The sequence below is a fragment of the Cervus elaphus genome, chromosome 33 (genome assembly GCF_910594005.1).
Source record: "Cervus elaphus chromosome 33, mCerEla1.1, whole genome shotgun sequence".
Classification (NCBI taxonomy): domain Eukaryota; kingdom Metazoa; phylum Chordata; class Mammalia; order Artiodactyla; family Cervidae; genus Cervus; species Cervus elaphus.
The window spans coordinates 73,704,540-73,717,338 of NC_057847.1; the positions used below are offsets into that span (position 1 = coordinate 73,704,540).

The 12,799-nt window shown below is 42.8% G+C and overlaps 1 protein-coding gene across 12 annotated transcripts in view; it reads right to left on the minus strand.

Moving 5' to 3' along the window:
- CLASP1 (cytoplasmic linker associated protein 1) overlaps positions 1-12,799 on the minus strand; it is a 266,051-nt gene that overhangs the window by 103,727 nt on the left and 149,525 nt on the right. For all 12 annotated transcript variants that reach the window (XM_043894511.1, XM_043894523.1, XM_043894522.1 and 9 more), the window contains exons 9-15: positions 11,790-11,942; positions 8,746-8,819; positions 7,097-7,189; positions 5,808-5,953; positions 4,849-4,984; positions 3,730-3,800; positions 1,004-1,063 (exon numbers count right to left, since the gene is read on the minus strand). In XM_043894511.1, coding sequence (XP_043750446.1) covers positions 1,004-1,063; positions 3,730-3,800; positions 4,849-4,984; positions 5,808-5,953; positions 7,097-7,189; positions 8,746-8,819; positions 11,790-11,942 — 733 coding nt within the window. The remainder of the gene's footprint in view (positions 1-1,003; positions 1,064-3,729; positions 3,801-4,848; positions 4,985-5,807; positions 5,954-7,096; positions 7,190-8,745; positions 8,820-11,789; positions 11,943-12,799) is intronic.

The following is a 12,799-nucleotide window of genomic DNA, read 5'->3' on the forward strand; positions in this document are numbered from 1 at the left end:
CTGTCCTGCTCACCTGTCCCCACGTTCAATCCCTCATTCCATCTTCCTCTCTAAATCCCAATACTATCACCAGATCAAGAGGGTATAACACCCAAGAGATCAAAGAACAACAAAATACTTTTGAAATGCGTGACTACCTTCTAGATCCAAAGTGAGGCCTGCAGGACTGAACTGGACTCCAGGAGAGCTCTATGTGTTCAAGTCCACTACTCATAACACGTCTGCTGCTGCTGCTGCTAAGTCACTTCAGTCGTGTCCGACTCTGCGTGACCCCACAGACGGCAGCCCACCAGGCTCCTCCGTCCCTGGGATTCTCCAGATAAGAACACCGGAGTGGGCTGCCATTTCCTCCTCCCATAACATGTCTAAGATGCTGTAAAGTTCTTCACGACTGTGCAGCACACCACTAAACACTGAGTGGCACAGGATCATTGTCTGTCATCTCCAAATTTAACTAAGAGAAAATAACAGGCACATAAAATTGACAGGAACTAAAAATGGCTTGTCAAAATAGAGACAAGCTTCTTTATGAATTCTGGGGTAATCCTACATTTTATCATGAGGATCTCAAACACTCCAGCCTGAATAAAGAGAAAAACTGCTGACTTTCTGTTACAAACGGATCAAAAAGAGAACCTTTCAAATGAGTGAAATCCCTTTAAGGATTTTCGTTACCCCTCACCTACTAAGAGCAGCTATAAGCATTTACCTGGCTGGGACCGACAGGATGCCAGGGGGCAGGCCAGAGTCTACGCAGTGAGTCCCGGCTATGCAGGGTCCCGGGCCACCCCGTCCACACGCCCAGGCTCACGTGGCCGCCAGAGGGGCTCACCAGGCGCCTCTGCCAGCGGCCTGTGCCTCACTTCAGGAGAAACACCACCGGCTACCACGCAAACAGATGCCCTGATTCCTTCACTCCTCACACAGAGTGGGCTGGATCGCTAGCTGAGACATTAAACTCAAGATTCAACTCAGAGGGAAAACCAGCAAATCAGAGGCTTACCGTTCCAATGAATGTGTCTGCCATTCTTGTAAAAGTAGATCTAAAAATTCAAAGCAGCGCCTGAAAATTGTGAAAAGAAAAATATGTCATTTGCCTGTTTACGAAAATAGCTTTTCCTTAAGTGACCCAAAGCTCCTTTTTATAATCAGCAAATTTCTTCTAATTTTCATGATTCAAAAAAATGGAACATAAAAATGGAATCAAAATTGACTGAAAACCAAAGCAAATCAAAATAATTAAGCACCTATCGTGGTCAAAAAAAAATAATCACGAGGATACAGGGACAGGATACAAGAGTTTCCTTCAGATCAGAAACCTGAGCTTCAGAGCAATGTCACTGAACAGGTGTGTCACTGCCGTGTGCTTTTTTATTCTACCTCAAATAATACATTAATATAGGAGCTACACAAGCACAAGGATCAGCATACATTACAAAATCAGGGAATTAGTTTTTGCATTAATTTCAAAGAACGCTTTCTACAAAGAAAGTAAAAACTACCCTGGAAAACAAGGTGTTTACCAAATTTTCCTGCCAAGTATTTAAAACAGGTTTTACTCTAGCTACTCAGCCAGTCTCCTCTCTTCAATCTTTCAAGATGCTTTCTTTTCAAACCTTTCCACGTCTGTGATCTTTCTTGGCCTGAGTGTACACACACAAAAACAATGCTGGACTAATCTCCCTTGGGTTATACCACCACTTCAGAGCCTACTTCTTCATCATTTCCTTTTCCTAAATTCCAGAATAACTATCTTTGTAGGAATAAATATTATTAGACTTAAGGAACCCATTCAAGGAAACAAATCAGAAGGCAATCTTTCTCTTAATGATCAAACTTTCTTTCCCATGATCGTCCCAATTCAAAATCTCATAATGCATACAATTACTCCCTCAATGTATCTTTAATAAACCCTTACCCTATGCTAGACGCTGTACACACAATGGTACTGAGACACAGTCCAGCGAGCAGGACAGACAAGAAACAGCACCATGTGCCCGGGGCACAAGGGCCCCGGGAGAGCCCTGGGGAGTCACGCAGCTCAGCGCTGGGGTTGCGAGCAGACTTCCTCCAGGAAAGATGCTGACCTCTGCTCACACCCCTTTCTCAGCATCACTGTGCCCACCTTCACCCAGGCCATGGGCATGCTACCTTTGCCCTTTGCTCCATGTCATTTCCTGGTGTGGATTTTCCTTCCCTTTAATGTCTGTGTATATATGCTCATATTTATTAATATTTATTTCTTAGTGGATACATTCATCTTTAGTACTAACTCTTATCTTCAATGAATTTCAAAACAATCTATTTAGTCAAAAATATGCCTGTAAGGGTTTCCCAGGTGGTGCTAGCGGTGGTGCTGCCTGCCAGTGCAGGAGGCGTAAGAGACGCAGGTTCGATCCCTGGGTCAGGAAGACCCCCTGAAGGAGTGTCCTGGAATCCCAAATCTGCACTGACAATACAGCAGCAGCAGCAGCAAATTCTCATGATGGCTACCATTCATTAAGCTTCCACCAAACATTAAGCCCCTTCTAAGTTACTGTGAATCCGCAGAACAACTCTGTCCCCAAGTATGTGGGAAATCCACCAGCAGCCTCCACCTCGCCAGCTCCACACACTCGTCTCTGGGGAGCTGGAGCTGCTCTGCCCTCTAGGGTGGTTGGACTGTGGGTCAGTGGTTGACCACACTCCTCAGCCATGCCACTGAGCCACACTTTTGGAAATTAAGCCTCTTCAGTGGAAGAACACATCTTTCTTCCCAACTTACACAGCCAGCTCATTCCCCTTCTCCTCTCTCTTGCCTTGCACGTGGCTGTTAGTAAGATGGTGATGGGGGCGACTTCATGCTCAGAAAGACCCCTGCACCTGAGAAACCCTGGGGGGTCCAATGTGCCAGCCGAGGAAAGGAGAGAAGCAGGGGCAGCCGTGAAGTGATGGGCCTCCTGCTGGGCTGGGTCACAACCCAGGACTGCAGGGATGGGGCCAGAAGGTTGCTGCCCAGGTCTGCCATTAATCTACCCCATAACGCCCCTGATCTGCTCCACCAACATGCTTCAGTCCATGAACTGTCTGAAAACTCAGGTAAAACTTCTGTGTACTTACACTTTCCTGGGAAGACAGCCCACACATTTCACAATCTCAAAGACTCTGTGGAGTCACCAGTCCAGACCCCACAGACCCCAGCCAGAAGCACAGAGTCCTGACATCACACACAGGCTGGGACAGCTCACGTGGACCTGAGACGAAGCCCCGCTGGCTGCTCAGGCTGACCTTCAGGGTCCACCTCCCCTCACTGCGCAGCACAGCAGAACCCCCAGAACCACATCAGAAGCTGCAGACAACATACACCTCCTCCTCCTCCTATGTTAACGTAAGTAACTACCACCCATTTCTACAATGTCTTTTCCAGGCAGGCAGCTACTGCCTTCATCAGGGCACAGGGTAGACCAACGACAGAGCCAGAGGGACCAGAGCGGGAAGAATGCGCATGTGGGGACACGCCCCCATCCCATCGCTCCCAAACACCTCACACACACAAAAATAACATCAGCGGTCCACATTCACTGTCCACATCATTTTGATCATGACCCTTCAATTCAAGGGCACTTATTATAGCAGTATTAAATAATATTAACTATTTCAAACATAAATTTTTTAGATGGAGGGAAATTTAAAATTTGTTTTGGTTTTAAAACAATTCAAAAATAATGAGAAAATTCATTAGAAGTTTACCTTCTAACTGCAACAGACTTGGAGGTGCAGTTGCTTGTTATGACGGGGATTAGCCTCGGGATGTGTGTGTGCTGTGGGAAAGAGCAAAAGACAGAGGCGAACAGCTGAAGATACAGAACTGAGACGGTCAGTTCCTTCTCTCCATGTGCAGCACCTAACCCATCCAGACGAGAGTCCTACTGAGTTTAAAAAGGAGAAAGAACTTCACTGGACACTTGCAAAGGGCATGACAAAGTTTACAGAGCCAAAACAGACAACATGATGATGTGTGTTAAGTCAGTCTAAAATCAAAACTAATCACTGGTATGAAGCCTAAACTATCTGAGCAGTAGAGATCTAAGTGAGTAAAAAGTGATCAGTAGACCAATGTATTTTAATACCGTTTCAATGGATATGTCCAATAACGGCTTTTGGTTTAATATCTGAAATAGGTACTGTAAACAGTAAGAACTAAAACAATGCAAAGAAAGTAACCCACAATAATCACAAGTATTCTGGAAAGATTTCAGTTAGCATCATCAAGCCCCAGTTTTGAGGGCTGCCCCTCGGGAAAAGGGACTTGATATGGGGAGAAGGTGGTATGAAGAACTTGCACTTTAAGGCTTTGTGAGCTGTTAGGTTTTATTGAAAATCTGCATATAAATTACTTGGCTAATCATTCAGACTGGATAAATTAGTGCTTTGAAAACTTAACTGAAGATAACCTTTGTTTTTAGGCTTATGTACAATTATTTAAATAAAGATGCTAGATGAATACAAAGCCGCAAGCACAAATACCTAAAACGAACAGCTGGGGATTAAGGAGGGAAGAACAGGAGTAATACCTGGACACACACAGAACTCAGAAGCAGGTACAAGTGCTCAAATGCTTGAAACCAATGATGAGAGGATGAGCAAGAGGCCAGTAACTGTACACCACACCTGAAATTCACTCCAGGGAACTGAAAAGGCTCACAGGTGACAGTGAGGCAAGGGATGGTGAGGAGGGGGAGTACTGTGCAGACAGTGTGATCCAGACACAATCACTCACGTGAGAAACGCCTCTGGTAACTGCTTATCCACCACCCATACTTACCACTTGCTTACTCCACAATACATACGGTTCCGAAACACACTCACCCGAATGATTAGCCTGACAGCTACAACCCCCGAGGTGGCCATGATTTTGGCACTGTTTGGGATTAAATTAAAGATGGTTGGCATGATGGCTTCAGCGCCGTGGTCAAACTTATTCCCCAGTACTGACGACAGGTGCCTGCAATGAGAAATGAGCACCGGGCTGTCACCAAAGTTCTTGGGAACAGTGCAATATATAAAGCTTTTCACATTTTAGAGCCTTTGCATAAAGTCATCTAAGGACAAAAACGAGTCTAAGTGAAATACAAATACTCCCCAAGCACACGCAGAGGACTGTACACACAGCCACTCGCCCAGAAGAACTGCTTTTTAAAAATAAATAAATAATTTCCCACTAATTACTCTTCAAATAGCAAAAAACAAATACTAATAAAACATAAATATGACAAAGCACCCTCAGCCTCTTTTTTTTCTTTTGCTCTTTTATTTTCAGCATATAACATTCAGGCTTCAATATCTGAGGTCAAAATTTTGAACAGCTGAAAAGCCATGCTTCTACTGAATTTAACCGGAACAAACAAAATTTCTATTTATCATGCTATATCCTTCCAGCAAAATCAATGAAAAGGCTGAGAACAGAAGTTTATAAGACTTCATTTTTCCATATTATTAATAATTGTTTCAAGTTTAAAACAGAGGCTTCAAAGTTAAGTCACTGGGTAAAATTTAAAATCTGTCACACAACACATTATCAACCAGAGATGTAGTGATGCCACAGGTGTTAATTTTCTGCAAAAATCCCCTCTGTCAATGACGTGTTAACATAACTGGCCAGGAAACACTGTCAAAGTGTAACAGAGAGTGTAAAGGGAATCAGCCTTGGAGACCAGGTGACAGGCATGTGGAAAGCCCCGGTGGATGTATTATTCAGTGACCCCTCTCTGAAGCTCTGTGACACAGCCACTTTATTATGTGAGAACCGGGAGCGTCGCAGTCCTTACCCCAGCGTGATACAAGCCTCCCGCACAACCTGAGACCGTAGGTCCTTAGCCGACAGTTTAAAGGCTCCGTCCAAAAGCCGTAAGTGCTGGAAGAAGTTATCATACTCGGCAGCACCAGCCAAGAGTAAAGATCTAATCTTTTTTAGCTAATGGGGTAGAAAAATTAAGAGACAGACAAAACAATCCTTAGAACAGAAATACAGAATAATGGAAGCCAACAAATATTCAAGGATCAACAACGAAGTTAAATGATACAGTTTTCCAAGAAGAATTAGACCAACTAAACAGTAGCTAACATGCTGAAGAAATCTAGGTATCATAAATAAGAAAAAATAATTTTTAAAAATTAGTATCTGTGATAAATGCATTATAATTCTACAAAATGCATTTTTTAATTGGAACATTTTAGCGTATTTACAGACGCTCTGATACTAAGGATAAAAATAACTGAAACCTCATTGTAGCCTGTAAAAAAGCTCCTTCCCTAAGCTCCCCTTTCCCAACACCCCATCCAACCACCATTTACTGAGTGAATCACAGGAAAGTGGCTCAGCTTGTAAAGAATCCGCCTACAACGCAGGAGACCTGGGTTTGAGCCCTGGGTTGGGAACGGGGAACCGGGGTCCCCTGGAGAAGGGAACGGCCCACTCCAGTATTCTGGCCTGGAGAATTCCATGGACTGTCTCGTCCATGGGGTTGCAAAGAGTCAGACACGACTGAGCGCCGTTCACTTTCACAGGAAGAAGCGTCCCCACTGGAGGTCACAGTATCCACACTGCACCTGTTACTGACGGACTGGAGGGCATCTGAAACAGACAGCAGCCACGTTCCCAACCTGCTTCCTGCTGGCCAACCAGCACACAGTCACCTTCCCCAGAAGAGACAACCTTCACCAAATGCTGCTCACTTTAATGTTCGGAAAACTTGCTGTCATTAATGTACTTTCAAAAACAGAAGGGACAGAAGTGCTATGAAGAAAGAAAGGGCGACAGGGACACTCAGTGTACGCCACTGAGAAGCTGCTTCCCCGGCCAAGGATCGCGAAATTAAGCCTTTATGGAAGTGAGGGTAGTGGCCATGCCAAAGTACAAGAGGCACAAAAACACAGGAGCAGGCGAGTTTTAAGAACAGAGGTGAGGTCAGCTACCAGAGAGGCAAACTGGGGATATGGTGCCTTGTATTTAAAGTGCTACTTAAAATTCACTACAGCTGTACCTCAATTTCATAATAAAGTGTTATAATATTTAAATATCTAATGCAAATGTAATCACACAAAGTCGGCAGCTTACAGCATTTACTCTTTGCTCCCAATCATGCTTGTCATCAGATAGTATTTCCCTAATCTTGTTTATGGACTCCTCAAGGTCTCGGCTGGAATAAATCTGTAAGCAAAATTAATTTACAATCAATATGAGAAAATTTACAGAATAAACAAAGATTATTTCTTAATTACGTGAAGTCAAGAGCATCTGGTAAGTACAGTACAAGAAATCAATTCATTTTTCAGAAAAGGGCCTCTGAGATAACATCTAGATAGGGTTGCCACTGAATGAGTTTCCACCGTGAATGTAAACTCACCAGCTCTGATGCCCGTATATGGACAACCTCGCCTCAAATGCAGCTTTACCATAACAGACAATTTCATGCACAACCAAGAAAGAAGCCCAGTGGGGAATGGGCAGAGAGGCCCAAGTCGCTGATTTGTTTTTTTGTAACACCACACTATACTGGAAGACCTCAGAGACACCGCCAGGTCAGTTCTAGTGTCCTCACTGCACTGCAGGTGCAATCAAGTGAGTATCACAATGAAGCGAGACACAAAGATTTTCCCAGTCTGCAGTCTATTAACTGCCCAATTAAAGTATGCCCACTGTCTAAAAAGGCCATGTGCATACTTTAATTTAAAAACCCTTTATTGCTTAAAAAAAAAAATGCGAACCATCATGAGTCTTCCGAGAACTGTGATCTTTTTGCTGATGGAGAGCTGAACTGTTGTGAGAATTACCAAAAGATGAGAGAGACACGAGGTGAGCAGATGCTGATGGGGCCGGGACACCGTACACATGCTCGAGGCCAGGTGGCCACAGACCATCTGTGAAACGGCAGCCCTTACCAAGCACAACACACTGAAGTGCAATGCGGCAAGGCGTGTCTATGCTCGTGACCCTAAACACTTTCAAACCTGTTTTCTCATTTACCCTTGTATCTTACTCCAAAGACAGCAACGGGGAGGAAAAAATCCACCAAGAGTGAGGCATGGTAGGAAGGTCAAGGACATAAGGATAAACCTGAGCCTAAAACACCTGCTATCTGCTCTGTACACACATGGCAACCAGGCAGCGACCAGGGACTCAGACGGGCATCAAGTGCGGGAGGAATCCTGAGCACGACATCCGATGGGCCGCAAGCCCGGTCAGCAGGAGATGATGCCGAGGCACACAGCAGTTTACAGTGAGTGGCCGGGCCCCAGGTTCCGCAAGTCATCTCTGCTTCACGTGTCAGGTACTCACGGGAACTATCACGATGGTATACACTAAGGCTTTATGAAAACATTTTTTATACCTTTCAGACACCTACATTCTTCAAATTTACAGACTTCTCTAAGGAAAATACCGACATAAGCATGCTTCTTTGTTCTCTCTTGGAATGGAGTCACTTATTTTCGCCTCTTTTGTGTGACCTGACTCACGAACTCACTACTGGAGCAAAAGCCACTTCTCACCAGTTCTAACGGGAAGGTCATCCCGGGCGGTGACTGTCACTCCGCATTTCAGCTCTGAGAGGCCCTGACATTTCCTAGTCTGCAACCTTAGACCGCCTGTGGTCTTGGTAGTCAGAATCATCCTACCTAGTAAGAAACTCTGCGTGTCACATGCTTGAAAATGAAATCTGAAGAATAAGCCCATCCTTTTTAATCAAACCAAACAGCTTCACTCACCTGGACTACAGGCACATCGTCAAATGCTTTAATAAAATCCTCTTCATCAACAGCACCAGCTCCTTCTTTTGCAGCTATAAAAAAACATCAGTTTTTAAAATGTAAACAGTGTGCACTGGAGGACTCATATACAAAATCAAAAAATTATATTTTAGAAGATTTGCAACTTTTTAAAGTCAATAGAAGTTTAGAGTTTTGTGGCACTGACAAGCGTTACTGACTTTCAATATTAAGATAAAGTATAACAGTTTTACAGTAGAACATATATTAGCTTAAAGTACTTGCTTAAGGAGGGCCAGTGGTACAGACTTTAAAAGATTTAGGTGATTTATACTGTGTTAATCTATGTGAGTGCATCCAAGTCGCTTCAGCCATGTCCATCTCTTTGTGACCCTATAGACCACAGCCCACCAGACTTCCCTGTCTGTGGGGTTCTCCAGGCCTGAATACTGGTGTGGGTTGCCATGCCCTCCTCCAGGGATCAAATCCACATCTCCTGTCTCTCCTGCAGTGGCAGGCAGGTTCTTTACCACTAGCACCGCCTGGGAAGCCCTGTATTAATATATAAGTCTTTTCAAAGATTCCTAATGAACATGTAATAGAAATTTCAATTCTTCAGGGAATAAGTGAAATTATATCATTGTCAGGAATCCTACATAACAAATCTGTGAAACATTCAAATAAGTTCTTAAAGAAATTTATAGTTTCACCTCAACTTCATGTTAGTCTCAAAATATTTTCACTTCAAAGAAAAAAAATTTTCATTTCCTTAAAATCACAATAACTTGTCAATTTTTCATTTATATGCCAGTCGCAAATTGACCCCACAACTGCTATCATTCAGGAGAAAGCTTTTTCTTTCTGTTAATATGTCACTTCACATAAGAAAATCAAGTGTTATTTTACCAGATGTTTTTTCTTCATATTCAAGGTTCCTGAATGGTCATCTACAGTCATCCCTGTAACCATCATTAATGATTTATATTGATTAGTCTGAGTGCTTTTCCAGAGCTTCCTACCTGACAACTTAGTTGGCATCTGGGGTTGTGATGGACCACCTAGACAGAAAGGGCTTTAAAGACAACTGGTGCTCATGGTAAATACGTGTCATCATGACTGATGAGTATTTCTCTGCATTCACAAGTCAATTATAGACAGAAAATAGTAACACGCTGTGAGTGGTGCCGCCTGCCTTAGGTTAGGCCTGCATCCCACCAGGCTGACGAGCACCCAGCATCTTTCTGTGTGAAGCGGGGCGCCGCATGTCACAGAGGGCTTGGGGCCATACGCAGGCCTGGGCCCCCAGGAGTCTGATGAGAAGTCAACAGGGAAACTCACAACTATGAAGTTAAACAAAATGGAAAAAAGACGGGGTCAGGCCTGAGGGAAAGACAGGGCTGTATCTCTGTACAATCAATCTACACAGGTCGGACCTTTGGAAGGAAAACAGGTGAGGAATGGGAACAAAAAGACATGGTCTGATCACGCAGAAATTTTCTAAGCTTAGTTTGTAGAATACATGCTACTCAAAAACAGATCAAGAAAATGGATTAGAAAGATAGTTCAGCCATTTAAAAGAAAAGTACTGATACACGCTCCAGCAGAGATGAACTCCAAAAATATTATGCCAAGTGAAAGGAGCCAGACACAAGAGACAACATATTGGATGGCTCCATTTCTCTGAAATTCCTAGAATAGCTGAAAGCACAGAGAAAGAACAGCCTGGAGGGACCGCCAGAGCTGGGGAAGGAAGGAATGGGGAGAACTTTAATGGGGTCTTTTTTTGAAGGCTGAAACTGTGTTGAAACTAGATAGAGGTGGTGGCTGCCCAACACTATGAATATAATAAGTGCTAATGAATTGTTATCTTTAAAATGGTTGATTTTATGTTGTGTGAATTTAAGCTCTTTAACAACAACAACAAATATATATATATATATACATTTTTTTAAATGAACCAAAAAATAAAAGATGACTGAGAGGCATGGGATGGCAAGAGGTGGGGTGGGGGAGGCTCAAGAGGGAAGGGATATAGGTATAGTTATGACTGATTCACATTTTTCTATGGTAGAAGTCAACACAACATTATAAAGTAATTATCCTCCAGTTAGAATAATTATAAATTATCCTCCAGTTAAAATAAATTTGAAAAAAATACACTTTAAAAAAATATATAAACAATTAGGACGAACTAAGAGCAGCAGCCCCCGCCACACAGAGACGGCAGTGCAGAGGTTGTGGGCACCAAGCCGACAAGCTGGGACACGAACATCCACGGCCTGTTCAGACAGCAAGGAGACCAGCGCAAGGAGGCAGCGTTCTGAGGTTGGTCCTCCCTCTAGCTTTAACTGATCAATTCATACAGCCAAGCTCGAAAGCCCAATGCTAACAGTAAGCGTGGTTCCAAAGTAAAAAGTTAGTAGTTTTCACTACACTGTAAATCAACGATACTTAAATGAAAAAATTTTTAAAGTAGGTAATTTGTGTATAAATTTAAATGTGACTGCAAAATGAAGGCTATATATGACAAGATCCAGAACCGTCTAAATCAGGGGATGGGAGAGGAGGATAAAGAGATTTATCCTTATAAATTTGTTTTCAAAGCCTCAGGGAGCTAATCTTGACAATTCACTAATTCAGTATCTCACAAGGTCTCACAAGCAACAATCTTACTTCCAGGAACATTTTAAAGACAATCTAACTTCTAGACAACCTCAGTCCTGAGACACAGAAATTGGCTGATACCACGCAAGCATCATCAGGCATGGCAGGAGCCCAAGGCCATAAGCTCTGCTCCGCGGTGGATTCACACACCCAAAGATTCTGCCTCAGCAAACATGGCCACACAGCAGCTCAGACGTACGCTCTACCAGCTTGTCAGCATCCACAGATGAGAACCAATTCACTTAACGAGGAGAAAGTGGACTCACACTGGGCACAGAATCACTGCGCCCCGAGAGGACGCAGAGGGAGAGCAGCAAGCGCGCCTGCTTTAAGCACCTGTACCGCGGACCACGCAGCTCTGCGCTCGGGCCTGGTCCTACCTGAAGACTTGGATCCCAGAGAGGAGGAGCCGAGCCTCCGGGTGGTGCCCATTCCAACGTTTCTCCGTGAGCTTGCTGGAGCTTTGGACGACGTAGAGCTGGCGGAAGAAGGTCTATTACCATCCACAGAATCTTCATCATCAAAATTTTTATCTGAAGAGTAAGCATAGAAATTTTTTCTTTTTTTTAATTTTTAAGAACTTTTTCATCTCACCTGAAAACAGCAACTAGTTTTAATTAGAGGTTAACGGTTTGCCTTCTCTTCTGGAATCTGAGATGCCCATCCAGGGTCTAGAAAAGCCTTAGGTGAGTCAAGAATGCAGCTACGAACACCCTGTTTACTTTCATGTATCAGGAATGCTTTCCACTCCAATTTCAGAAAACAGAAAAATCATAAAAAAGAAAGCAACTTCTCATGAAACTATCATGTAGGAACAGTTACTTTAACAATCTGGTATATTTCTGGCCATTCTTTCATGTACTTTTTAATAGTTAATGTAAGACTATATTCCATTTTAGAAAATTGCTTATTTCAAATGTACATTTTACCACATGATAAAATATTCTTCATAAATGCCATTTTAATGTTTCCATGGTACTTTGCAATTGGAAAATGATACAAATAAAAAACATTTTCCTTGTTAAGAGAGTTAGGGATATCTAATATCTTATGCTTAGAAATAATACTGCAACAGACACCTTTCTACCTGCATTTTTGTTTGAACATCTAATAACTTTAAGAAAAATAATTCCTAGAAGCAATATTACTGAGCCAGAATATAAAAGCTTTTGATGTATACTACCCGACTTATCTTCAGAAAGCTCATATAAATACATACTTTTCCTGGTAATTCAGAGTTTCTTGCCACATTCTTGCCAATACTGAAAATACTAACATTTTAAAATTTCAACCAAAATTTGATAGGCTTCTCCCCCCCCCCAAAATAACCTCTTCTTCAATGTTGCATTTTAGTGAAATTAAACATTTTTTTTTCATAAATTCATTAACT